Consider the following 27638-nt stretch of genomic DNA (forward strand, 5'->3'; position numbering starts at 1 on the left):
AGCCTCTTATTAATGGAGCAGATAATAAATACAGACCAGTAGGGCTAGTATCCCCTCACTCAATATGGCAGCCATCTTTAAATCATGTCTGGTTGTATAAAGCAATCTTGTTAATAAGCCAGTCAGTCTACCATCTCCAATATCTCATTAAATTATATGCAAACTAGCTCAAAAGTTCAGGGTTAGTTTGTTCAGCATTAAAAAGCAACAACAATTTGTGCGTCCTGCTAAAACCGATTTGTGCACATTTCTAACAATTAGGAACTACAATGTGTCTAAATCTTTATTTTTTTCCCTTTTTAATTGTCTTCAAGTTTTTTACTCCCTTTCCTTTGTTGTATTCATTTAAATATTAATTTATATTATTTAACATATTTAGTTTGGTTTTTGGTCTCTTACTGTTACCAATGAAACTTAAACACAAATTTGTACCTTTAAAATAGCTGCACATTATTTTTGTAGTGGGCAATATTATAGGTTAAAGAGGTAATTTTCACAAGGGGTACTTTTCATCAGACATTCATGAATAGGCAGACAGACATTATCAATCTTTCCTCTTGCTCAGTGGTTAATATGTTAGGCTGCTGGGATAGACTCCATTTTGATCACAGCTGAAATTTGCATCCCTAAGTAAATAAGTAAATAAATCAAGTGCAAGCACTGAATTTGCTAATCAACTGGGACATTGCAGTGAGCTCGGTGCCGGGAAACTTTACTCATGTAATATTCAGCACTGGTGGGTTAAAGGGCAGCCCAGAGTTATTGGCTTCAGCCCGATTGCCCCCTTTAATCAATGTTGGCTGCATCCCTTTAATAAAATTATTAGCTCAGCAGTATCTTGTGCTATCATTTTATCTCTTCTGTGCTCTAAATTGCAGCCTGCGTTGGGCCTCTCAGATGCTCGGGGCATGGCCAGCTCCCGAAAGCTCAGCTCCCATTTATTATTTCGGAGGCGGATGATGGCTGGAGTGTTTGAAACCAGGCTAAGCTCAGAGGTTATTGGATGCAAGATCTAAACACAGCTGCAGCGAAGTCCCAACCCAGCTTATATATTTTGAGCTCCTTAAAAAAAATGCAGCCTTTTATTGCTTGTGTGAGTTTAGGCATTTTTATCTCAATAAGCCAAAGAATTATATTTTTCCTTTTTTAGTGCAACTCTAGTTGGAGTAATAACTGTAATACTGCTAAAGAATTTTTAAACAACACATTTTCACCTATTCTTCAAGTTTTATAAATGTGTGATATGCTGATGGGCGGCTTCTCAGCATCTAATTATCTTACAGGGAATCTATTTGATCTATTAAGTTAGTCTGACTGCAAGTTAATTAAAAACGGATGTAGGATTCACAGAATATAAGATTAAGGGTGTTGTTTGGAAGGTGAAGATAAAAGATGGTACTTTTGTGATATGGCAGGAAGATGAATCGCGGACGGCTTATTAGTGCTTGTCTCAGGTATTGTGTTTAAGTGCCTAATCTAGCGTAATGAGTAGGGTGTCAGCTTTCCAATTATATCTCAGGGTTTTGGCTCTTGTTCAATGTGCCATGCGTTTGATATACTTTTTTTAAGGGATCCATGCATAGATTTCAACTTCATACTTCAACATTGGATTTTTTCCAATTGAGGCAGTAATTTTGTTTAAAATATGGACACTTGTTTCTAATTTTGACATGGTAAATAATGGGACGTGTAAAGTATCTACAGTCCAATAATCCCTTATATGTATCTTTGCAGGCCTGGATGCGATGAACGCCTCATGTAGGCATCAGCATGGACAGCTGTGAGTCTCCCGTGGTTTCTGGGACAGAGGATGGGCTCAGCTCCTCCCAACAGCAGCAACCGCCACAGCCCTGGAACGATCACTCAAGCTCACAGGTTACTTGCACCAACCAGGCCCCTTCTCTGGATGCCCTGTCCCTCTCTGGGTCTTACCCTTCTCAGCCCCCGAACTCCATTGCTCCTCATGACGGGGTGAGAGACCTGCAGTCAGAGCAGCCACAGTCAAAACAGACATTACCCCAGACCCACCGCGAAAGCTCTGTCATTGGCCAGCTGCATTCCAGGAGAGAGGGTCTTGAGGAAGTGGAGCAGGAGGGAGTGAGCTGTGGAGAAGAGGAAGAATCGGAAGACTTGGATGAAATGGAGATTGACAGCTGTTTCCCAAGTCTTCAGCCCTTCCCTGGGGTGCCAATAACTTCAGGGGGAGGAGGAATGCCCACTCTTTTGCGACATCAGCCCACACAACAGCAGGGACCGCCTGAGAGTGGGAGCGAAGAAGGAGAGGAAGAAGAGGAAGAGGAGAGCAGTGATGTGGAAAATCTGGCTGGAGAGATAGTCTACCAGCCAGATGGCTCAGCCTACATTGTGGAGAGCCTCAGCCAGTTGATCCAAAGTAGTGGAGGTATGGTACCTGGCCTGCTTCCTACAAACTCTGTCACAAGTGGGGGGAAACCGGGAGAACCTGCTGGGGCTTCGTCCTCAGTCTACCCACAGATCATCAACACTTTCCACATAGCATCGTCTTTTGGGAAGTGGTTTGGTAATTCAGACCAAGGTTTTCCCAATACCTCAACGATTGCAGGCCTCAGCCCTGTCCTGCACAGTTTTCGTGTCTTTGATGTGCGGCACAAAAGCAACAAGGATTACCTGAACAGCGATGGGTCTGCCAAGAAGTCCTGTGTATCCAAAGATGTTCCCAACAATGTGGATTTTTCCAAATTTGATGGGCTAGCCCTTTATGGCAAGGGTAAGCCCATTCTAATGTGTTTTCTCTGCAAGCTGTCCTTTGGCTATGCTCGTTCTTTTGCCACTCATGCTGTCCATGATCACCGCATGACACTGTGTGAAGATGAACGACAGCTGCTAGGGGACAAGCATGCGTCTGCCATCATCCAGGGCATTGGGAAGGACAAAGAACCCCTTATTAGTTTCCTGGAACCAAAAAATAGGAGCAGTCCTCTGCCACCTACCTTGCTACCCATGAACTCTGGACAGAGCTTCTATGGCACATTTAGTGGTGTACATCTGGAGCCTGGAAACAGCAGTGGGGGCAGTGAGACCCTCCTGAACAAAGACTCTGACTCTGGCCTTCAGCAACAGCAGCAGCAACAAACGCCACTTGGTTCAGTCCTTTCTTTAGGTGGGCTAAGTATTTCCAAAGCATCCACTCTTACCTCTTCTCCAGGCTCTGCCAAAGACTCCAGTGCCCTTTCCAAACAGGGAGGGAGAATAGAGGAGCCTGTGGGGAAAGAGTTGGCATGCAAGGGAGACGATGGAAGAACTGAGGGACATGAAAGCAATGTGCAGATATCTAACCAGTTGGGGGGCTCAGAAGAAGAGGACGAGCTATTATTAGGGGAAGAGGAAGATGAGGTGGAGGCAGAAAGCACCGCAGTGGCCTGTGGTGGTAACAGTAGCAGCGGTGGGAGTGAGGCGTGGGAACCAGCTGTCTCAAACCAAAGCAATTCCAAATCTCCTTTATTAATGCCTAGTAGCACTCTCCAGCCTTCTGCCTGCACCTCTGCAGTCGGTTCCACACTCAACAGCAAAGCCCTTGCTTCCATATCCTCCTCTATTAAGGAAGAGGCTTCAGCTGCAGATGGTGGGGGGAGGACATCAGAGCTCCCTCTGAGCTTTAACTGCCAGGGACCAACTGTTCCCGTGGCAATAGCGGCAGCTGCCGTCAGAAGGAGCGAGGATGACACTGCTGGCACTTCTTCCTCGCCTCTGTCCACCAATGCTGCTGCTGATGAAAGTGCCAATCGAGATAGTGCCACAGCTCCAGAACCAAATGATTGCCCAGCAGAAGGAGAGGAGGAAAATGGAACCCTTCTGCATCATCACCACATACACCACCATCATCATCACCTCCACCCTTCATCACATGGTCACTCCCTCCCCCTCCCCGGGGGCTCTTGTGACATAACTGGGATGGGTGAGTGTTCACAGAACCACGGCCCAGGTGGGAGTGGAGGAAGTGGAGTGGAGTGTCCTAAATGTGATACCGTTCTGGGTTCATCACGCTCCTTGGGGGGTCATATGACCATGATGCATTCGCGCAACTCATGCAAGACACTAAAGTGTCCCAAATGCAATTGGCATTATAAGTACCAGCAGACATTGGAGGCCCATATGAAAGAAAAACACCCAGATTCTGGAGGCTCCTGTGTCTATTGCAGCAGTGGTCAGAGTCACCCTCGACTGGCTCGTGGAGAAAGCTATACCTGCGGGTACAAGCCCTTCCGGTGTGAGGTATGAAGCCTGCAAAAGGGCTTATGCCCATTTTTAAGAGTTGCATATGTTGTTATAGTTTTACTTAACTTAAATGAATGTAAAATATGAAATTTGATCTAAGAATTATCTCTCTATAGCATTATCACACTTAAAGATAAAACATGCTTTGTTCTGCAGGTGTGTAACTACTCCACCACGACAAAAGGCAACTTGAGTATCCATATGCAGTCAGACAAGCATCTAAACAACATGCAGACGCTGCAGAACGGAGGCTCTATTGGCTCTGCACAGGAGCAGGTCTTTGGACATACCCCAGGCGGAGTGGTGGCTGTGCCCTCGGTGACCCAAGCCAGCAGCCATCACACTCCTCACCATCATCCAACGCAGTCGTCCACTCATATGTCTGTACCATGTGGAGCCCCCTCACCAACCAAGCCGAAGAGCAAACCGACTTGGCGGTGCGAGGTTTGTGACTATGAAACCAACGTTGCACGGAATCTACGCATCCACATGACCAGTGAGAAGCACATGCACAACATGATGCTCCTGCAACAAAATGTGACTCAGATGCAGCATGGGCGACTTGGCCTCGGGGCCATGGCTTCACCATCTGAGGCTGAGCTTTACCAATATTACCTGACCCAGAACATGAGCCTTCCACCAGGCCTTAAGATCGATCCAGCTGGACCTGAGGCTCAGTTCTTGATGGGGAGTTTTCATCTGGATCCCAGCATGGCTGCCTTGGGCCCTGCACTTGGTGAGTTACATTTTTCCTCCTTTGATTTTAAAAATCGTGGTAGTTACCCACCAGTTAGAGACTAGAGCAAATGATTTCATGTGGCAAAATTTTGATTTCACTCTGTTCTCGCATGCTTTTATTTTACATGAACACAACTTTTTTGGGATCAAGCACAGGCCAGATTAGGAGTAAGAATTGTACATTTTGATAACCTATACCTTAAATTGAGTTTCTACCTTAATTCATAAAATAATTGGTCCACGTGGCCATTTTATAATATAAAACACTGCTAATCTGTAGCAAAATGTGTAATATGTGAAACAGAAACCCAAAGAATAATGCATTCTTCCATCTCTTTTTAATATTGGTGAGTTAGTGTCTCTTACTAGAGCCCTGCACAAGTGCCCAAGTTCCACTGTTGTTTGCTCCCGGTGGATTTCAAACCATTACTTTTCGTTCCTGCAGTCTGTTCTGCTACCACCGAGTTCTGCAGGATTTCTGACCATTACCCCTGCTTCCACACAATCTGATATAATATTCTTCATGGCTGTGTAAATCCTATGAGACAATGTATATATAATCCAATTATATGTCAGACCAAAACAGATGATACCTACCATATTTGGCCCTCTATGTACTGCTAAATACTTTTTGTGTACAGCTTAACACAAACGTCATGGAATTATGAAATGAAAGGACAATCTTCATAATTAAAGAACAAGGGTGGGTGAGTGGTAACTTGTGATATAGATTATCATCTGTCCACCACAGTGCAGCAGTACTCCCCGTACAGCCGGCTCACTACCTAAAAGTACTAGTGTTTAAATCTAACAGCTAATTTATGGAATTATAAAAACCTAAATACAGATTGGCGGAGATACTGTGTGTTTATTTCAACTCTGTGGTTTATTATTGAAGAATCGTGTGAAAACAGGTGCTAAGCTTCAAATCAGTGCCGTGAACTTATGACTTACAACTAAATTCACTGTGATGCAGGATCCATACCCATAGTGAATCAATAAGTCTATACAGGTGTGGAGCATGAAGTCACGGAGAAATGGGAGGCATGAGATGCAGAACAGTACTAGCATAGTGTGTCACCAGCATGTCGGTGCATCTGTTAGTGAGCACAAGCAGCAATAACAGCAATGGTCTGCAAGTGATTTCAGAGGACTTCTCAAAAGTCTCTCTCTCTCTCTCTCTCTCTCTCTCTCTCTCTCTCTCTCTCTCTGTCTCTCTCTGTGTGTATATGTGTGTTTGTGTGTGATATACTATAAAACCCAGGTAATGGAGTAACGTCCAAGACAAGCCTGCCTTTTGCAGCAATAAATAAAAAGGAGCCGCTAGTATTAATTTAGAGTAAAGCAGTGCCAAATCAGGCATGCATGCCCAGTCAGAACAGCAAATCAAGACAAAAGTGACACCTCTTACCTCATGTTTAATAAAAAATTTTAAGTTAACCTTCATGTTAGGTTGCATTGTTGGTGGGAGGGAACATATGCTCGTACTGGGACTTAACAAGTTATCTTTTTTTAAGATAATAGAAAAAAATGGCATTAACTTTAAATTGTGACATTTAATTATACAGTTGACACTAGATGCTTAACTACCACGCATAAAAAAATCACATAAACTTTCAGTTTTTTTAAGGTTTCCAAAGGTTCAGTTAGAATTACAAAAATAATTTTTATTGGCAACATATGAGAATAATGACAGACATAACTTTTTAAACAATGTTTTATTGCTTTCTTCGGGGTGAGACATTCACATACACTAAAAAGACTATGCCTTTAAACTGTTTGGGTTTGTAAAGCTCTGATGGGTTATGTTACAACATTTCAGAAATCAGCACAGATATGTTTTTATCAGGGAGAGAACTGTAGATCTCCACAATTCTGCATGGGCATGTCCACCCATCACATTAAGGAAGGAGGTGGGTTGTGTGTCCCAGAGACTAGTGCATTTTGATGACATATCAACCCCTAAAATATGAGCAAGAGGCATTGTGAAGATGTGGGCTGAAGTTGGTGTGTGTCGTGATCCACGGTGAAACAAGTCCTGTACCAAAAGAAGAAGCCATCATTCCAAAAGTAACACAAAATGACCCATGCACTCAGGGACTAATGCTATCCCACCTGGGTGGCGCAGGACGGACTAGCACACTTAACAAAATACATGAAAACATGGGAAATTAAAGTTATGTAGATAAAATGGAGCAAACCTCTCAAGACCTGTGATGACAATCACTAAAAGCATACCACTAAACTAGTTACAACATGGCTCAACGACAGCAAAGTTATTTTTTTAGAGCGGCCATTACAAAATCTTGATCTCAGTTCTACAATAGATTTGTGGGCAGATGTGAAAGGCGTGTTTCAGCCGTTTTGCTTAGAAATGTGTCCAGTTCTGTTTGGAAGAATGGGCCAGAATTCCAGCAAACTATACTGAAAGCCTTTAGAAGGATAAACCAAAATTTTTGACCCATATCACATAGTGTAATGTCATATAGTAAGAGTAAAAAGTTTTCTTTTACAGTGTATGCAAGCATCTGGTTTAAAGATCATGTAATCTAATAATAAATTTATCGTTGCTATCAGTTTGATAACCTATCCGCACTTTCCCTGTGTCTTTCTGTTTTCATTTTTGTTTTCCTGTAGGCGGGGAAATCCCAATGGATGTCCGTCTTGGCGGTGGGCAGCTGGTGTCCGAAGAGCTGATGACCCTTGGAGAAAGTCTGTCACAGACCACAGATCCCTCGCTGAAGCTCTTTCAGTGTGCCGTGTGCAACCGCTTCACCACTGACAACCTGGATGTGCTGGGCATGCATATGGGCGCCGAACGCAGCCTGTCGGAGGACGAGTGGCGCGCCGTGGTGGGAGACTCTCATCAGTGCAAGTTGTGCCACTACACCACTCAGCTCAAGGCCAACTTCCAGCTGCATTGCAAAACAGACAAGCATGTGCAGAAGTACCAGCTCGTCGCCCACATCAAAGAAGGGGGCAAAGGCAATGAATGGCGCCTGAAGTGTGTGGCAATAGGCAATCCCGTGCACTTAAAGTGCAATGCCTGTGACTACTACACTAACAGCCTGGAGAAGCTGAGGATGCACACGGTCAATTCACGCCATGAGGCCAGCCTCAAACTGTATAAGGTTAGTGGTCATTTAGTTGCTTTTTAATCACACCCACCTCTCACCTTTTTACTTTGCTTTTAAGTTTATCAGTTGGGGAATATTTTAATTAAGAAAGGGGTCAATTTTTGGTCCAGATGGGTTCTGAAAAATATCTTTTAGAAATGTTGGGACATTATAGAGTTTCGCACAAAGCATAGGAGGCTTGTTCAATGCTAACTCCCTGCAAACTTGATCTGCCTCAGCAATACTTAATAAATATTCTTGTGTTGCCGACGTCACTGCCGGCTGTTCTGCGGAGGCTTGAATAGCAGCTTTGTTGTGGAGCTGTCATACTCCAGCTGGGCATACTGCTGCCCTGAGAAGAACATGGCAGGACAAGCCGGCTTGGAAGCTTAGGACTAAATCGTTTGGTAGACGAATGAAGAAGTGTTAGGAGACAGAGGTTTGGTGCTAATACTCCTCTGAGCGGGAAGGGCTGAATTGTTCTCGACAGCCGTATTGATTTTTGCTGGACTTGGAGCTTCACCTTCTCCTCTAATCATTCCATAATAGCCAGTGGATGAACACTCTCAGAACAAATGGCCATAAATCTAACAGGCCTGATTCCACTTAGGTGCCTATCCTGTACGTCTGCGGCTTTGGCCATTCTGCGCTTAACCCAAACTGGCATAGTTACACATACGCACAAAACACTGAAACTCTGGTACCACAAGGGGGGGGGGGGGGGGGGGAGTTTAGGCGAGACATACAAGAAAATCACCATCTATCTACAGCTGGGAAGAAAGGGGGGGTGAGGGGGGATTCCCTTATCGCCATTAACCAGTTTAGGTTTCTAATAGTAGACAGGAATTTTATTAACTTATTGCATTTCATTGCACCTGTGTTGCCGTATATTTTTGCAAGAAATATTTATAGATGAGGGTGAGAAAGGCATGCCTGCTGCTTTAAGAATGGGGGTTTTAATTACACAAAAATCCGAGCTGAAATCATTTCAAACCTCTAAAAAAATTCTAATCTATTTGAGAACCCAGTGGTATGACAAGTAGTAACCCTGGCTCAATGGCATGACAGACATGTTTTCTTCCTCAAAGTGTTATTGTACTGAAACAACAGTAAAAATGGGGAAATCAATTTTTTGGTCTTGTTAAAAAGGCAGGTGAAATGGAGTGCTTTGGCTGTATCTGTTACAGAGGACAGGGAAGGTTTTTGATTTGCCATTTTCTTTGGAAACAAAATAAGGTTTGCTGAAGATTTTCTTTTTTTTTTTTGTTTATCTGGAAAATTGACATTCTATGTAAGTCTGAGTAGCTATTTTGACCTTTAGGGGTGCAATTTTGGATCCAAGTGGACAGACTCAGGCTAGGTACTGTATCTGTCATCCTCACACAATTGCAGAGAGAAATATTGTTCTTATTGCCTATTGTCTATGCGCTGTATTTTTGGCATGAGGCGGAAAAAAAATCAAAGGAGATTGTGCTTTCTTTTCCCCCCAGATTTTTTCACACAAGCCTTTAAGGAGAGAAAATACATATGTCACACTAGAGTTCAGGCTGTGGAGGATTAAATATGTACAACACATCCAGGCATGATCATTTTTTATGACTTAAGCCTCTTAAGATGGCTCCATATTTCTTAAAACCAATTGGTTTTCCAACTAAGACTTTGTGCGTTTGTCCAGAAATCACCTGCTCCATAAACCGGAGAAAACGTTAGTCCTTGTAAGCTCTGCCTCATCCCCGACACAACTCTAACAAAGATGAGCACAAGTTGACAAGATTCATTACAGTAGTTTATGGCTTAGTAATGTGACAAATACATGGTGCTGAGGTTTCTCAGCTGCACAGTTTTCGTACTCCTTCAGATTTACAGTTATGGTCGAGATACTGACAGGCAAAAATCCGCCTTGCCCACCAATGGCTGCAAAAGTCTCTTAGTTTATGCATGGATGGAAAAAAAAAGACAAAATCAAAACAGGGACAAAATAAATCATCAACTCAGCATAAACAGATGTGGGACATGCTCACCCAAATCAAACTGGTTTGCATTAAACAGGGCTTTTGTGTGCGCAGCTCCATATAAATTGGAGCCTGTAATTACTGGAATTAAAAAGGAAGGTTTAAACTGAGAGCTAAGTTAGATGAGATAATTTCAGAGTCTGTGGTATGTGGCCCATATTAGGGCTTTCTAAAAATATCACCCCCACCACCCCATGTATTGGAATGTTTCAGGAGGCCACAGAATGATCCAGCAACTTATCCTGACCACTGGACCACCACACAGTGGGGGCTGATGCTTTCTGCTTTATAAACTGTTTTCTCAATTGAAATACTCCCTTTTTCAAACCTGTGTTCTGTCCCTCTTGACCATGTGATGTCAAGCGTTCCTTCACCTTTTTATATTCAAAGAGAGCCATGGGGGACTCAGTGGTTCTGATGAGAGTAATGGTCATTACTAAGTTCTAACCCATGCTACTTTACTCTGCAGATGACTCAGATAATCATCATTGGTTTGCATGACTATATATATATATATATATATATATATATATATATATATATATGTGTGTGTATATATATATATATATATATATATATATATATGTGTGTATATATATATATATATATGTGTGTGTATATATATATATATGTATATATATATATGTGTGTATATATATATATATATTAGGGCTGGGCAACGATTAAAATATTTAATCGCGATTAATCGCCCTGATTAATCGCGATTAATCGCGATTAATCGCATTGTATTTACAAACTCCAAGAATGAATTCAAAAGTAGTGTAAAGAGCACTTTTATTTTAATGTTCTGCTGCCATATGAACAAAAGTGTTGTAACATTTGTACCACTTATTTTATACTGGATATTTTCAACCCATCTATTGAATTTAGTGCACTAGTTGATCTTTTCTTCATAAGAGAACAAGCACTGCAGCCAAAATATGGCCTTTTTTGACCTGCTGTATATTAGCCAGTCCCTAAGCTTGATGTATCATGAAACTGTTGACCTTTTGGGTTTTGTGTTTTTTTATTTTATTATTACAATTTAATAATAATAATAATAATAATAATAATAATAATAATGTTATGTTCAGTGTTTTTTCGCTAATCCACCTCTTATATATTTCAATCCTTATGTAATTTTGTCTGTGTTGTGTGCACCTGCCTGTTGCTTTAATCCTATAAATTTCCCCGTCGTGGGATAAAAAAAGGATTAGCTAATGTTATCTTATCTTAAATAACACTTTTTAATATATGTACTAGGTTCTTTCAAGGTCTTAATTACATGTTATGTGTGGGCTCCAGTAACATCCATCCATCCATCCATCTACCTGGATGTTCCCTGGAGGACTGAAACGCCTCAGTCAGAGACATCAGTCTGTGGATCTGTCGGGGCAGTGAGAGAAGTTTCGTCTCCTCTCTCCGTTTCTGGGGCTCGACGTTTTCATGTTTTTTCACGTGCTTAGATAAATTTGTTGTGTTTCCACTTAAATGAACCGGCTTTTTACAAAACATACAGCTTGATTTCATTTACGGTATTAAAATAAAGCCGAACGGTGCTACTTCCTCTGTTCATGTTTTTTCGCTGCTGCGTTCTCTCTCAGCTGTTTGTGTATTAAGTTTGTGTGAGAGCTGAGTGCGCGGGCCAGGCTGAGCCTGCGTGCTGATTGGCTGGCGCCGCTGAGCCATGTACGAGAGGGGAGGGGGGGCGGGAGAGTGCTGCCGTGACAGCGCGCGTGCTGACTGACACTGACTGAAAGCATGATGTGAGCAACATGCGTTAATGCGCGATAAAATAAATATCGCCGTTAATAGTCTAATGAATTAACGCGAAATTAACGCGTTAACTTGCCCAGCCCTAATATATATATATATATATATATATATATATATATATATATATATATATATATATATATATATATATATATATATATATATATATATATGTGTGTGTGTGTGTGTGTGTGTAGCTTGTAACTTTGTCGTTGATACTGAGTAAACCTGCTTTGCAACTGGACATTTACATGATACTTTATTTGTATAGGATAACCTTTTATGATATTACATGGAACTGGCAGGCTAATCCATCTCCAGAACCTTGATGCTCTGACACGTTTTAGAGGATGGCGACTAACCAGGCCTAGGTATAGGCCCCCGTTTGCATTTGGAGGGTTGGGGGGAAAGGGGAGAAGCATGGGGGGAGGGGGGTGCATTTGCTGGCTACCTTCCTTGTCTCGGGGGCCGGTGCAATCGGCAGTAATTGAGATTGATTGGATGTTATTTTTCCTCTTGCAAATGTAGTCCATTAGCTTGGCACATGCATAATCAGTTTAGAGCACAGTTAGCCGAATGTAATCATGTTCCTTGGTGTCTGCTAGCACAAAATCCACTCCAGATGCCAGTTGGCTACGGAAAGATGGGGAGAAAGTGCCGTCACTATCAAACGTGGATCTTTAACTGAGAAAGTCCTGACATCCCTTCCTGCTCTATTGAGCACACCAAACTGTAAAATGCTTTCTCCGTCCTCTGTTGGCCTCATACGCTCATTCAAACCCACTATTTGTTCCATCAAAAAGCATCACTTTTGATCCTATGTCCTATCCATCAACACAGATAACAATTTTCGGAGTACCTACAGTTACTTTATCTCTTATTATGATTGAAATGGAGCAAGTAAAACCAAAGAAAACATCAATCTTCTGCACGGAGTAAATAATCCCGATAACTGCTGATCGAGGAATAAAGGGTTTAACATAAATGAAGGGATTAGTTGTTACATGCGTTACGTTTTTCCTTCATTATCCTTCTCAGCAGACTGTGGAATGAGAGCCTTGATTACTTCGCATTTTAATGATCTTGAGCGATGGGATTGACTCCAAACCCTTTTGAATTACAGTTATGTGAGGTTTGGGGGGAAATATACAGAGGTTAATGTTGTTCTTCAGGCTTAATTCACTAAAACAGAGGATCAGTTGATAAGAATGTGACTTTTAATGATAATAAAAAAAATGTTACATTTAGCACAGTGATATTTTAGCTGATGACATGTTAGTTTGACATTTAGCTTCCCTTCAATAGTTTTCTGCGTATCCATTTTTCTGTGGCGTTGCAATGACGACAGACTACATAATCCAAGTATATTAAAAGGTGTGTGGAAGGAAAATATGTTTGAGAAAAAGGTGCAAAAATAGGGGAAACCACAGCCTTGAAAGGAAGGTGATGCAAAGTCCATTCAATAATTTAAGGGAGACTGTGCTGGAGCTTCAAGAGACAGCCATCTCAAGGACATGGGCTACAAATGTCACACTACTTGCATTAAGCCACTCCCGAACCAGGCATGACCTCAGTCCTGTCTATACCTAGGCTTGAGAGAAAAGGGACTGGACCACTGCTCAGTTCACCAGTCCTCTTTTTAGGAAAAAAAATATAATTTCAGTTTCCTCTGAAAATCAAAGCCCCAAAATTTGCTGGAAGAAATGAGAGGGAGAAAATCCTAGTTGCTTAAGGTCCAGTGTGAAGTTTCCATTTTATGTGCTGCTGTTGCACCACTGTGTCCCTCAGTCCAAAGTCAGTGCTGCTATTTATCAAGAAAAGTTAGAGCACTTCATGGTTTCCCCACTGTTGTCAAGCTCTATGGAGATGCTCATAACATTTTGCAGCAGACACGTGGTACCTCGCCGCCAAAAGAACCCACCTGTTCTAAAACAGGTCACTCTCAAAAAATTGAGAATGACATAAAAAAAATATCACCATGGTATCCCTTTGGTTTGCCACTAGACAGGCCTGGATTTAACCCCCTGCAGAATCTGTCGACCATCGGCAAGAGGAAGATTTAAGACACCAGAACCTACTATCTGAGCAAGCTTAAGACCGCTATTACATGCTGTGTGCTTCCCCGCCACACTGTACTGACTCTAATTCATGCAAAAGGAGCCCCAACCAAATTGCGTGTGCATATACTGTACAGTACACAGGTAGTAGGTAAAATGTCTTCGTTGCTAACAGTTTTTTTATCTGTCTTGTCTAACGTAATATTCTGAGAAATAGAATTTTGGGTTTTCCTTAAGTCAGACATAATCATCAAAATCAACTGAGCCACAGTACATATCTGAAGTATATCAGTCTGTGCTTAATAAATCCATATGTGTTTCACTTTTTGGATTGAATTAAGAATGAAACCAGCTTTCAGCGATATTTAAATTCACTGGGATGCACCTGTGGACTTGAAGTAGATGCTACTCTGTCAAACATCAAAGGAAAAATTGTGACAGATAATGTGAGATGTCCTCAAAGTGAGCTCCCGTGAGAGCCTTGTCTTAATCACTCAGATTTCAAGCAAGATGATGGGTGGAGAAGAGAGGTTGGAGAGACAGAGAGGAGGAGAAGGAAAAAGGGGGCTGTGTGTGTGTGTGTGTGTGTGTGTGTGTGTGTGGTTGGGTGGGGGTGGGGGTGGGGGTTTACAGGAGGGTTCGACGGATAGATACTTTACTAATTATCATGGCTAGCCTATGATTGTTCAGTAATAGTGCTCAGTGGGAAAGGTTGTAGCAGTTCCAGGAAGAGCTGAGCTCTGATTTACTGGTACTACTGCTCTAATAAAGCGTGAGCTGCACATCCTGGGAGACAGCCCATTCTCTCCTTTCACATGCACAGGCGTGTGAATGCACACAAAGAGACGGATGGGCACATACTCACGAGCAATCTAAAGTGTCACTGCAATCATAACTTGTATTTGGCCAAGTTTGTGGTTGTTGAAACAGCCAAATTAGGACAAAGACCAGCGGTCATGAACGGGATCACATGATGGACAAAGGCTTTAAATTTTCAAGATTTTCAAGAGGTCTCACCAGTTGCGGCATTAAGGTCGTAGCATCTAGCATAGCATCTAGACTACAATGTTGCTTAAATATATACAGACAATACTACTGATCACATTTTGCCTAAACAGTACATTTACAAATAAAGATATACAATTTGCTACTGAAGCTATTTTACATACACAACATAAACCTGACTAAGTACAAAACAAACTGAGTCAAATCCATCTAGGCTTCAATCCATTTCCACCCTCACCTTTAGCCCAATGGTCTGCCCCAATGGGGGGATGATTAGGGAATTCCCGCCAGGTGAAATCATTAGGCTGTCATCGCGTGTGCGCGTCATCATGAATCTCGCCTTCAGGAGAGTGACCTCCGAGAGAGAAAGCATAACAAAACACAAACAAACTTCCTGTCAGCCAGTGTGAGTGTATGCTTAACCACGGTGAGGGAGATGCTTTCCTGCACCCTCATAGTATTTTTTTAATAGCTCATCGCAAAGACAGATTTGTGAACGTGGTAAACCCGCAACAAACCTTATATTTTACCCTTAGGGCCCGCAACCCGAGCTGCCTCGTGTTGGGTGCCGGTAGTTGCCTGCAGGGGTTTCAACTCCAGCATCTTACCTCTAACCAGTCTCAGTCTCTAACAAGGAAAGACTAGCAAACATCTTAAAGTCCAGGAAAGGTAAAGGAGGTCTGGTAAGGTTTTTGTGTTTGGTGCGGTGCAGGAATTTTACAACCTTTTTAAGCTCCCACCTCTCAGGAAGGCAGAGAGGGGTCAGGGTTTGACCCGTAACACAGCTGCTCTTTCTGGTTGTGTTAATTGTACGCACAAAGGCCCAACACAGGTTATTACTGAGACTAACACATGGATGGTGAATGAAAACAAATCAGACCCACTGTTTTTCCCATTAAGTTCCCATTATTTTAGACGTTGTTCTCTAAAGCTATAATAGTTGAAACCTTTTTATTATTATTATTATTATTATTATTATTATTATTATTATTCCTTTGGGAAGAGCACTAAGTCTTTGCTAGTTTGTAAAACCAAAAAACAAACAAACAAACAAACTGGTGATCCTGCTATCGGAGTTTGATCAGCAGAAAGCGGGGATTGCTGTTTAGGAAAGGAAGAGGAAGCAGTGTTAGATTAACTTCGGCGGGTGGGATCATCACAGTTCAAAACGGAGATAAGCACCACTTTGTGAGGATAGTTTTATCAAAATCAGGTGTGATGAATGATGCAGAAATGTAGCTTGTGAATCGTGCCTTATTCTTACTGTTTATTTACATCTCTCTAGCAGTAACTTTTTCCCTTCTCTTGTCTCCACAAGATAAAATATAGAAAATAAACTTTACATAGACAAGGCAGGATTCTGTAGTTCATCCATGCTGGAAAACTAATAATTTTCCCCAGTAAACATTCCTTTGTCTCATATCTCCGCAGTCGTTTCAGCAAATGAAAGAGTCAGTATGTAGAGGTGTAAGGCAAAAAAAAAAAAAAAAAAAAAAGCCAACACGTCACCCTCTGAAGGAAGACAGATGAGTAGTCTGATGTGCCTTGGATTAAAAACTTCTGATCATTGTCACCATTTTCTGATCTGAGCAGTACGGCTGCATCTGATTACAGCAGTGTTTAGCTCTTCTTTCAGAGCATCAAATAGGGATTTTGCTCGAAACTGATGTCTCCACGCTGGGCTGCTTTCAGTTTCTTCAAAAGGCCGGTCGTTGATGAGAACAGTTATTTAAACGTCGTCATCCTAAAGATTTTATTTATTAAATCAACAGGTCTGCCTTTCAACAAGAACATGCGCAACGCCGTCTACACCGCAGTGTTGTTCTTAGGACAAACGGCAAAATGAAGTTCTTCCCTTTAGGAGTTGTGAGCTTTATTGAGGGGGAAATTGCATCTTGGAGAAACTTCTTCCTGCACCTACTGGAAGCCTTCTGTGTCTAATCTTGTACAATAGCTTGACCTGATTCTATTTTGTAAAGATGATATTACAGACATGCCCTATCAGTCATGGTCTCCTGTGGTTAAAACTTCCACAAAATCCCTACAGCTGAGATCCCTGGGAGATGGTTTCCATGTCGTGATCAATGTGGCACCCATGGCTTTGGCGTTAATTACTGATTGTTCGCAAGTTGCATTAAAATGAGGTGTAATTCAGTAAATAACTTTAAAATAAAATATTTACAATTTATTTACTTTTTTCCCTATGTCGTTGTCATTATGTCCTCATCCACAGACTGTGTTTCTAGACGGTCCTAAATAGTCTTTTGCTTTGGTTTGGATAAGTATAAAAAAAGAAAGTAAAACACAGAAAACTGCTTTCATGAGTTTCTCAAACTTTTACATTTTTTACACATTTGTTTTATGTGATCTCTATTTAAGTAGTATCCAGCCGAGTTATAATATTTAAAAGGGAGAGGACAAGGCAGCATAACATAACCCATAATGGAAAGATTTCTACACTGGGGAAAAAACGTAATTTTTGAAACAAAATGTTAAACTCAGCAATATTTACATGAGTTCTGAGGTATTTTTGTTTTTCCCATCAAACCTTGAGCTTAATCTTTTAGCCATCCCTGCTTTATTTCTGAGTTATTTAAAATAAAAACCGCAAGTTTAGTACTTATATCGCCTTTATTAAAACTTTCAATTGAGGTTTTCCGTTTAGATGCCAAATATTTTTTTTTCTATTTTATTAAACAGAATGAAGTTAACCTCAAACAATAGACATCATGTTAAGGAATCGGCATTTAGTGGAAAATGATAAAAGCTGATTGGATAAGATCAAGTCACATGTATTTTAAAACAGAGATCATGGTAAAAAAGCTGAGAACAAGTCATTCTGAAGTCAAAAGCAGCCTTGTTTAATCATTCTTGTGATAAGAGCAGACAACTGTACGAATAAACTGAAGGTGACTCAAATGTTATAACATTTGGAGAATAAACTCTAGCAAATTGATTCTGAGAAACTATATAAAAGTAAAAATGTGTAGGAAGCCCATACAAAAAATGTAACTCTGCAGCATGAGGAGGATGCGTAAGAACTGTGTTCATCTTGTTTAGCAATGGCGGTTTGTCAATAGGGAGGCGCTCAGATACTCAGATAAAAACACATTTGTTCTTTCATAAAATGTATTTGACTTTTGATTTATCAGCATTCCCATTTCATTTTGGGCTTACTTGAGGTTACTTTTTCGCGCAAGTCTATATACAAGTCTTTTAAATGTGACGCTGGACAAATGACATGTGTATGTTTTTAAACCTTTGACATCCATGTGACTTCATGCTGGTCTCTAATTAGTTACATAAGGATTCTCCTGTGGGGGCATGTAGCAAATTGGCCCTTTTTTGTGTAATTCTTTATGTAATCAGATTAATTCATCACACCTGCCAATCAAAGTCACACCCTTGGCAGCTTCGGAAGCAGACAGAGTCAGAGTACAACAACAATAGGACAGGAGATAATGGTGGAAGTTAAAGAACATTTTATAATGTATTTATAAAATAGTAATTTTACGAGCCTTTCGCTGGAGTAGAATAAGCAGCTAGGGATTTAGACTAGACCAACCAGACTAAAAAAAAAATCCAGGTACATTAAAGTGGCCGTGGATGGACTTTTTAAGGTAGAATTTATTGTTGTGCATCTTGGAGAAGCAACAATAAACAACCTCTAAACCCCCCCCCCCAGATTGTTGATCTCCAGCCGGCACCAAACCTCCTGTCATTGGGTAGAGTGTGGCTACTGCCCTTATGAAGCTAACACCAGCAATTGGCAGGTAAATGCTGCCCTGATGAGGCCAGGGGGAAGTTCCTCTGAATCTATTTAACTTCTAAGCTGGAGGGATGGAGAAAGTGAGGCAGACAAGCCTGCCGGCTCTGTGCCATCAATACATCAGTGGCTTAGCCACCAGATTAATGGCCTCGGAGTGGTCAGGGCCACAAAACTACTCAGTTCTGAGGGCTGTGTTCAGTAGAGCTGTACATAAAGGGAAGTTCGGTTAAAGAGACAGATGAAGAGAGGAGGAAGTCTTGGCTGCAGGAATGAGTACACGGGGACCCATTCTCTCCGGGTTTGGCATGTTGGGTAGAGTCATGGGAGGGATAAATCTTACATATGGACAGATATGTTCCCCTGCCTGTTTCACTTCCTTTAACTTTTCTGGCTCCATTTCCATTCTTAAAGTTTCTGAAGCAAATGGAGCTAAAATCTATGCATTAATGATGTAAAGTACTATAGCCTGTTGTGGAAAGTCCTTCTTGCTTCGCTGTCAACACGACCACAGACTGACCCCTAAAAAAGGTGTCCCAGTCAAGAATTTCTCTTTAAAATCGCAGAGCCTCTGGCTCTGTGAAGACTGAATAGCCATCTCTTCCTGAATTTCATGGCTCTGGTTGTCCGTCCATGTTTTGCCTAATTGCTGTGTGCTGGAGTCCAGTGCTGGGAGTTGTAAATCTCCCAGTGTTATGCAGACAATGTTTTCTCCAGATGGAGAAGAAAAGATTTCATCCTTTTGTAATTAAGCGGTGCTGGCCAGGGTGTCATGCGGTTTTTATTAGGAGGTCTGGAAAAGATTCTTTCCCACCTTGTTTTCTCATAATGCCTTTTACTCCTGAATACAAAAGATGGATAACATTGAAACAAAAATGCTGGGTAAGAATGTTAGATTTTTTTTTTTTTAAATTACATTATATGGAAATTACAATATGGTATTGTGAAGGATAAGTGGGCGGTGGAGACAAAAGATAGTAATTTTGTTGGGACCAAGGCTATTGCTTAGTTTCACCAAAGAATAATATTGGAGGAATGTTATTTTTAATTAAACATTTGCAAATGTTAACTTTACCAACAATACCATCTAGACTTTAACTGAACTTAAGATTTAGTTATGAAGTTGGGTGAAGGATAGTGAATAGCGGAAGGTGACAATGAAAAACATACTTAAAAAGGTTGGGGATAAGAATGTTCTTCAGCTTCTCAATAGCACCGATACTTCATGGTTTAAGCATTCCTTCATGACATACTGATGCCCAGAATAGACTCAGCGATGTTTGAAGAAAAAGGAAAGATTGATTATCCCGCCTTTAAGCCCCTCCCTAACATATCATCTCTCGTCTATACTCACCTTAACCTCAACTTTCTTTGTTTTCATGGCACACAAGTGCAGCAAGCCCTCTCTTCTGCAAGCAAATTTGAGCATTTGTCATTTGTTAAGTCCTTTTTCTATCTTATGCTCAAGTTAGACTGCATAGCCGGTGGACGTCCAGGTTCTCCCCCAGATCACGCTTTAACATCCCTCTCTGCCCGGCTGTTAAACTGCTTCTGTTTTTTTAAATGTCACCAGATTCACCCTTCAATTTTCCCTAAAAATGAGTGCTTTCATAATAACATAAACTCTGATTTCACCTATAGGTGGCCCGTTTTTTTTTTTTTTCTTCTCACAAACTAGGAATTTCCCTGAGTTATCCTTCCAGAAGTGAATCATGTTAAACTAATCTGAGCCATAAGGACGGCCTGTGCAGCTGCAGCTGAAATGAGAACTCTGGGAGCCGTTAAAGTTTGGACTTGAAATTGTGAGATCTGGAATGCAAATGATTATTCAAATGATCAGCGTTTAATTTGCATGCAGAAAGCCACGAGGGAGAGAGAATCTTATTAAGTTTTGTAAAGCAAAATATTGTATTATTTGTTTATGATTCAGAAGTAAAAATGTATTAATTTCCCTATTCCACTGAGAATATCGCTGAATCTCTCGCTCATTCACTCACACACACTCCCCCCCCCCCCCCCCCCCCCTCGCTCTCCCTCCACATACACACACATTGATAAAGACTTTACCAAAGTATCAAACATTTTCATTATCAAACCTACAGATAATCTGTTTTTGTAGGACATCTGGATGGTTTCGACATACATTTTAAAAAGATTTTTTTAATTTTTAGCAAGATGTCAAACATTATCAGTATAATGTCAGTTATTAGAAAATAATTAGGGTTCAATCTTATATCAATAAAAATCTTAAAAGGGAAGAATAATCGGTGTATTAAACTAGAATAATTGTGTCTGATGTTCTTACACGTCTGCCGTCTTCTCTCATACATAAGCATAGCTTTTTGCCAAATTTATCTCCATTTCTAGACTTGTTGATTTTAGTCTTTTCTCTCAGACTTGTATTGTTGATCTTAAACTTTTAGAATAAATCGACAATAGACCGTTTGGTGTTTACGATTAGTTTCTTATGTCAGGCAATTTTTTTTAAGTCAGATTAGTAATGTGACTGAGCTGAAGATTGAAGTTGTAGGTGAAGTGTGTGACTGGATAACAGTGGATAGATCATAGCATATGTTGTTGGTCCTGTTTTGATCATTTCTCACCAAAGAGCTGAGTGGCTTACAGCATCAAGCTAGCCACAATCAGTGCACATAGTTTAAAGAGATTAGCCCTTCCATCTGGAAGGAAGGTTAAAGCTTTTTTTTTTTTTTAAATGAGAGATCCAGCATTGGAGTATTCCCAGTATTCAACTTAACTTTTAAATCATTAAACATGATGAAGCCATCTCCACAAAGTCAGAGGTCTATATACGAAAATCAAACACCATCTGCCATTTGTGATCAGACCCAACAGCCATCAGGCCAGGGTTACCAAGGCAGAACAGGGAAAGCCATTAACTGCCAATCACTGCATCGATCGACAAGCCAGTCCACCACTACCACCCTGTCTCAACCCCCTACGCCCAACCTCTGCCCACGGACACACGCGCACAATTCATCAACCTTTACTGTACAGTGAACACGTGCTCAAACAGATGCACACAGGCTTTCTCTCTGTGCATTTTCTGGGGGGAAACAGTTTGTCTAGTTCTCATCTTATTTTTGCTTAATCCGTGTTATCTCTGAATTATCTCCTGTCTGGATTGCAGGGTCAACATTGTGCACAGCTTAGATAAAGGAAACCAGACTTTTTTATGTATCTGATCAGCAAACGCAATACCTGCTTGAAGGACAGTCATGATGGTGTGCAAAAACAAGCTTCCCTTCCTGACATAGGCTTGTTGGCTATGTATTACCAAATTTCATCTCAGGAGAGTCCGTTGCCCCAGCAGAATAGGAATGCGTGCTTTGCTTTGCTGCAACTCCGTCCACGTTTTTGGAGTCAACCTTTAGATAAAAAAGGAACTAATAGAGTCAGCGAAGGGCAAAAAGGAAAGAAGAAGATTGATTTTTTTTTTTTCCTCTTCGCCATTTTCAGTGCTATTGCCAGAACTGAGGGTCATTAGAAGAATATTTTCCTACTTCCCAGTTTAATAGAGACGCTGTATATCAGAGTGATCTGGATCAGAGGTCAGGGCAGGGGGGAGCAATTAAAGAATATGGATCCAGAAGCTCGGAGCCTGTCCATTGTGTATGTGTTGCTGACAGAAATGGATAGGTGAACTAAGGAAGAGGCAGAGGCTGTTTGTATTGAACGCAGTAGTATTAATTTATTGAACTTTGTTACTGAGAAACTAATATTACATTAGTCCCAAACACAAATGTTTGCCCGTTGACAAACACTTATACATGCACAGCTCTTGGCCTATTCGGTACGCTCTCACTCCTTCAACGATTATTTACAGTGTCCTATAAACGAGAGCACTGATGAGTGATGTTTTTCCATCTTTAATTGTTTATTTTCTTTATTCATAGCAAATGGGTCATCCTTTCTTTTCCTTGGTTTTGGTTAGGTCCGGCCTCTCTGGGGTCGCACACTATCCAGAGACGGAGCAGATATGATGGATGTGGCCTGGGGCCTATGTGCTCGCTCCGCGTCTGCGGTGGCCTCATCATTAGCCACACGGGGGGGAGGGGGGTGAGGGAGGGAGAGAGACACAAACCAGACCAGCCATTTTCTTCATTCTGCTCATAAATATTTGTGTAACCAATTTATAAACAGCGGAGCAAAGAAAAGAGATCAAAGTGAACACCCGACTCCTATATCTAAAGCCAGGGCTTTTCACCCACTTGCGCACCCAGTTTATACATACTAAGGCTAAAGTTATGTGCTACAGTGTGTATTGGCAAGAACTAAAATGCAGGGCTGGTACTGGAGCCCATTCTTTTCTGGTTCTGGTAGAGAACCGGTTTGGTTTTCCAAATGTCAAGCACATTATAACTATTACTGTAAAACTCTCATTTATTAAACACTTCATCAGTTAAACCATCTCATTTCATCCAGTGCAAGGAGACGATGCATAAGTCACATTGTTAGTATTATTACTATTATGAGAGAGAGAGAGAGAGAGAGAGAGAGAGAGAGAGAGAGAGAGAATTTATTTGAGTACCCCCTACTCAATAACACCAGCATAATGTATTGATGTTTTAAACAACAACTAGTTTTTGTTTCTGTCTTGACCAGCTGATCTGAGACAGGAGCAGGAAATGGGAGCTGAACACAACATTTACAACAGGACTTTTTAGCTATCTGGAAATGTTGAAATACCAACAATTTTTTTAGAATGGAGTTTGAGATGACACTCATGGAACAAGCATAAAGTAGCGACTGTGAGCTCAGTAGATGTTGATCTATGCAAACTCTTCGACAGGTGAAATTAAAATTAACGGCAGGAAGTTAAGTGACAATGGTTTGATGTTTGTTCAGAGCTAATCCTGTCCTTTTTATTACTCTTCAAGCTCTGGGTATTGTTTTGTTTTTAATTATGTTTAAAATTTGTTCTTAATTCTGTTTAAAAAAAAAGAGAAACTAACTCAGGTGATTTAAACTCAATTGGCTGTTGATCTCCATGAAATTGGTTCTTCCCTCTGGCCCAGGCTAATGTTGAAGCTAGTGGTAGACCCATTTTATCAGGGCCTTATGCTTGCATTGGTAAAAACTGAAAATCCTGGTGCTAAACTAACACTACTTTAGCACTGGAACTGGTTGCTATAAAATCTCCTCAAAAAAAATCTTCACCTGCTTTATAGTTTATTTTACCCTCCATTCATACCTCTCACTTTCTTGCACATTTATTGAGGTCCCCAAATTATTGATACCCCCGGGAATCTTTAGGTTTTTACCAAAAAAAAAAATTCTGACTGGAAGCATACATTTTGGAGTGGCCTAGCAAGGAGCACCTATTGAGGATGATAGAGAATCTGTGAAAGGAGATAAAATATTAAAGGGATGGCAGGAAGCTTTCCAAACTCAAAGACTTGGAGTTAAGAGAAATTGTCAAAATACAAATGAAACATGCAAAACATTGCTTATCTGTGAGTAAAAAAAAGTCAGTATGTGTTACTACTGAAACTCTCCATAAACTCTGTGACCCTTCGTTGGACTTAAAATGTCTTTAGTGTCACTTTGCACCTATTAAGAAAACAAATAAATGTCTTTCTTGATGGTACACGTGTTGATTTAAGAAACCAGCTAGTCAGAGGTAGTCTGCACATTAACAGAATAAATGTCATCGCTGTGGTGCAAAAAAACATACTTTTCACAACTTCATATTTGCAAACATGGAGAGAGAACACTACCCATTCTGTCTCCATTCGGTGAAAACTTTATGCAAATATAAGGCAGCAAAAGTGGCTCTGCTTTGTTTACTTGATTAAAAACTTTTAGCCTGTTGAGGGAGATGAGACAAATAGCCATGAAGATGATGACCCGGTGACTACTGTTGGATGTAGCATGCGATAGAGATCTAAGGAGTTGTTATTCAACAGCCCATCTGCTCCTGGAAATATCTGCTTCTGCTGTGGCAGGAACTCGGCTCTATTATTTTTAGGCATCTCTTCTGTTTATATTGTATATAATGATTGTTTTTGTCGTTCCCCATATGCATTTTCTTAACGTGTTGATTATCGAGATGTCCGATGGTCTAAATTTGCTCTTCCAGCTATTGCTCCCTTCACCAGATCTTTATCCGTCTGTGTTTACCAGCTGTTAGATAAACTCTGTCCTCTGCTGTCTCTATAGTGGGTAATTCCGATCAGGTAGGCAGGCAGTGTAGGAGGGCGTTAGACTGCAGAAAGTTTTCCCCCCATGGTGTGTCTGAGCTTCTGTGCGGGGAGTTCAAAGTCCTGCTGAACATCAGAGGGCTGATGCTGAGTGAGGCTGACTAGCTGCAGCCTGTGGTCTGGGAAGGGTTACTGAATTATTACTGATGGTTCCAGGGGTTACTGTCCGACCACATGACCGGGGAATATTAATCATTTATTTGATTGTCCGCATGTGCTGATTAATCAAATTGAGTCGGATCTCGAGGATTAACTACCTTATTATTACCCCTGTAAGAACAGATAAGAGGTAAGACTGTAAAATATCTTATTCCATTCATCATTTATTTTTAGATCCCTGCTGATGATGGAGAATTAAAAAGTAAGGCGGAATTAGGCAGAACAGCAACACGAGGAAGCTGCTCTGGGGAGGAGGATGGAGATTTCAGGCGAAAGGGGAACATTTCTCACTTCCAGTGTTTAGTTTTGCGGAAGAGGCACGGGTTATTACTTGAAAAATGACATCGAAAAGTTAAAGGGCTGGGAGGGAGATGCTGGAGAGAAAAAAGGGGGCGGAGAGACACGAGGAACAGGAAGTTGATGGGAAAGTGATAGCTGTCTCCACCTGGAGTACAGCCTAAGCTGTGTGTTAGGAAGGGAGGCAAAGCAAGGGAAAGAGGGGAGCTTCTGCTGCCGACTCCTTTCCTGTACTCTGGTCTGGGTAAGTTTGGCTCTCACACCACGTATAGCTAGTTAAACTTATCCAACAAAGGCACTTTTTTCCTGTTTACCCCACTCACTATCTGTGCGGTGTATAAATTCTCAATCTGCCAACTGTTTAATGTGTTATGTCATGTGGTAATGCCTTTGATTCCAACATGCCTCCGTTTGTAAATACAAGAGGCACTCAAAAGGCTGTGGTTTCTTTACAAGCATGGCGCCCCCGGCACTTTGGTTGGGAATGCATTGAGAGAGAGAGAGAGAGAGAAAGAGAGAGAGAAGGACTGAAAGAGTGAGGGAGGGAGCGAGAGGTGGTTGGAAACTGTATACACTTCCCGTTGCTCCTCCGCCAACCCCTCTCCCGGCTGCCGCTGGTTGTGCAGGCAGGCGCTGAGCGAGAAATGTGAGAAGGAGGAGGATGTCCTCTCTCCTGACTAAACACGGCACCCTAATTATGCCCTTTTCAGCAGGTTTTACCTTTAACACTTTCCTCCCGGGGTTGAGATTAGTGGTCACCATGCTTGATTTACTGCACAATTACTGAACAAGACTTCTACCAAATCAATAAACAGGAAGGGGAAAAGTGGTAATCTTTGAAGTATAGTTTTAGATTTTTTGCACAATTGAGCAGAGTATTTGGTGTGGCAGCTGGGGGGAAACTTGGCTTGCGATGCCAGCCTATGAACTATCCCCTTGGCCAGCTATGTACTTTGTATTAGGCTACGCCACTGACTGCCATGTGTTTTATGACAAGTACCACCTTCTCAATAAGTGTTTTAAAACAGTAGTAGAACAGGGAATGGGCTGTTTCAGTTTGTGGTGCTAATTCATGATAAGAAAAAAACACAATTTAAATGGTCCAGTGCATTTATGCTATTCATTTTACTCAGAAGATGCCGTTTCTACATTGGATGTTTGAAAGTTTTACAGAAAGGTGGACATTATATTTTTGTACCATTCTTGGCCTAAAAAATCCAATATGGCTTCCTTGTGCATAGACTTAGCTATAGCTGCAGTAAAAGAAAAGCTTATTTGCACTACAGTACAGAAAAAAGTTGTTTGGCATTAAATCTTTCACACAATAATGTTAATGTAAAACCTTTTAGGGAACATGTTGCTACAGTGTTTAAAGGTAGAAAATGCAAAGGAATTGATTATTAGCCTTTATTGCTAATATTACTGTTGGCAAGGGCAGTTGAATGATCATATCCATCAACAACTCCTGCAGGGTTTCGAATTATGAGCAGGAAGACAGGTAAATTGCCATACCAAGAATCACATTCCAACACAAATGCAGCAAAACAGCCATTAACACATGCTAAGATTTCTCAACATTTTCTCCCCTGCATTTCTCTTTGAGAAGTATCTGATAAAGCAGCATACTTGGAAATCTCAGTCACATTTACCGTGCAAATAATCTATACCAAACATCTTTTGGCAACTTGAGTATCCCATGTGGTACTCCTACCACAGGGTTTTGAACCAAAACCTTACACAATTTTTGAAAACCCATCCCCTGCTGTAACACAATTCCTTTTTTTCTTGTCCAAAGCATGATAACATTATAAAGAGAGTCAAAGCTCTTGTTTTGGCTCGTTGTGCTCTATATTTGATGTCCTGGAAGCCAGTAGAATGACCTCCATGATGACACTTGCTAATGGCATCGGGAGTTATTTTAGGAAGCTTCAGCTGACTGTTCATCAACACTTTCTAGGCCTTTTATTTTTTCTTTTGCCTGCCTGGTCAAAGCAAAATGGCTCTTCCAATTAGCCTGGTTTATGTTCGATTTTTAGTTATGACAACTATATCTTAGCAGCAATTATACAGCGCTGGGAATGATGAGGGTTTAGGTTATTGATGCCTAATTGATCATCCCGATCAATGAGAGTTTTTGTATCTATTTTGTATGTAAAGGGATTTTTTCCCTGCTAATGAATGGACCAAGCAGTGACTGTAAAGCAATCTGTGTTAGCAAGGCAAAGTTTATTACTGAT

At 41.1% G+C, this 27638-nt stretch overlaps 1 protein-coding gene across 7 annotated transcripts in view; it reads left to right on the plus strand.

Annotated features, from left to right (window-relative positions):
* The window catches only part of zfhx3 (zinc finger homeobox 3), a 357317-nt gene that overhangs the window by 252789 nt on the left and 76890 nt on the right, over positions 1–27638 (plus strand). For all 7 annotated transcript variants that reach the window (XM_036136359.1, XM_036136362.1, XM_036136360.1 and 4 more), the window contains 3 exons: positions 1735–4251; positions 4411–4990; positions 7630–8123. In XM_036136359.1, the coding sequence (XP_035992252.1) occupies positions 1771–4251; positions 4411–4990; positions 7630–8123 (3555 nt within the window). In that variant the 5' untranslated portion in view covers positions 1735–1770. The remainder of the gene's footprint in view (positions 1–1734; positions 4252–4410; positions 4991–7629; positions 8124–27638) is intronic.

This window comes from Fundulus heteroclitus, chromosome 4 (genome assembly GCF_011125445.2).
Source record: "Fundulus heteroclitus isolate FHET01 chromosome 4, MU-UCD_Fhet_4.1, whole genome shotgun sequence".
NCBI lineage: Eukaryota > Metazoa > Chordata > Actinopteri > Cyprinodontiformes > Fundulidae > Fundulus > Fundulus heteroclitus.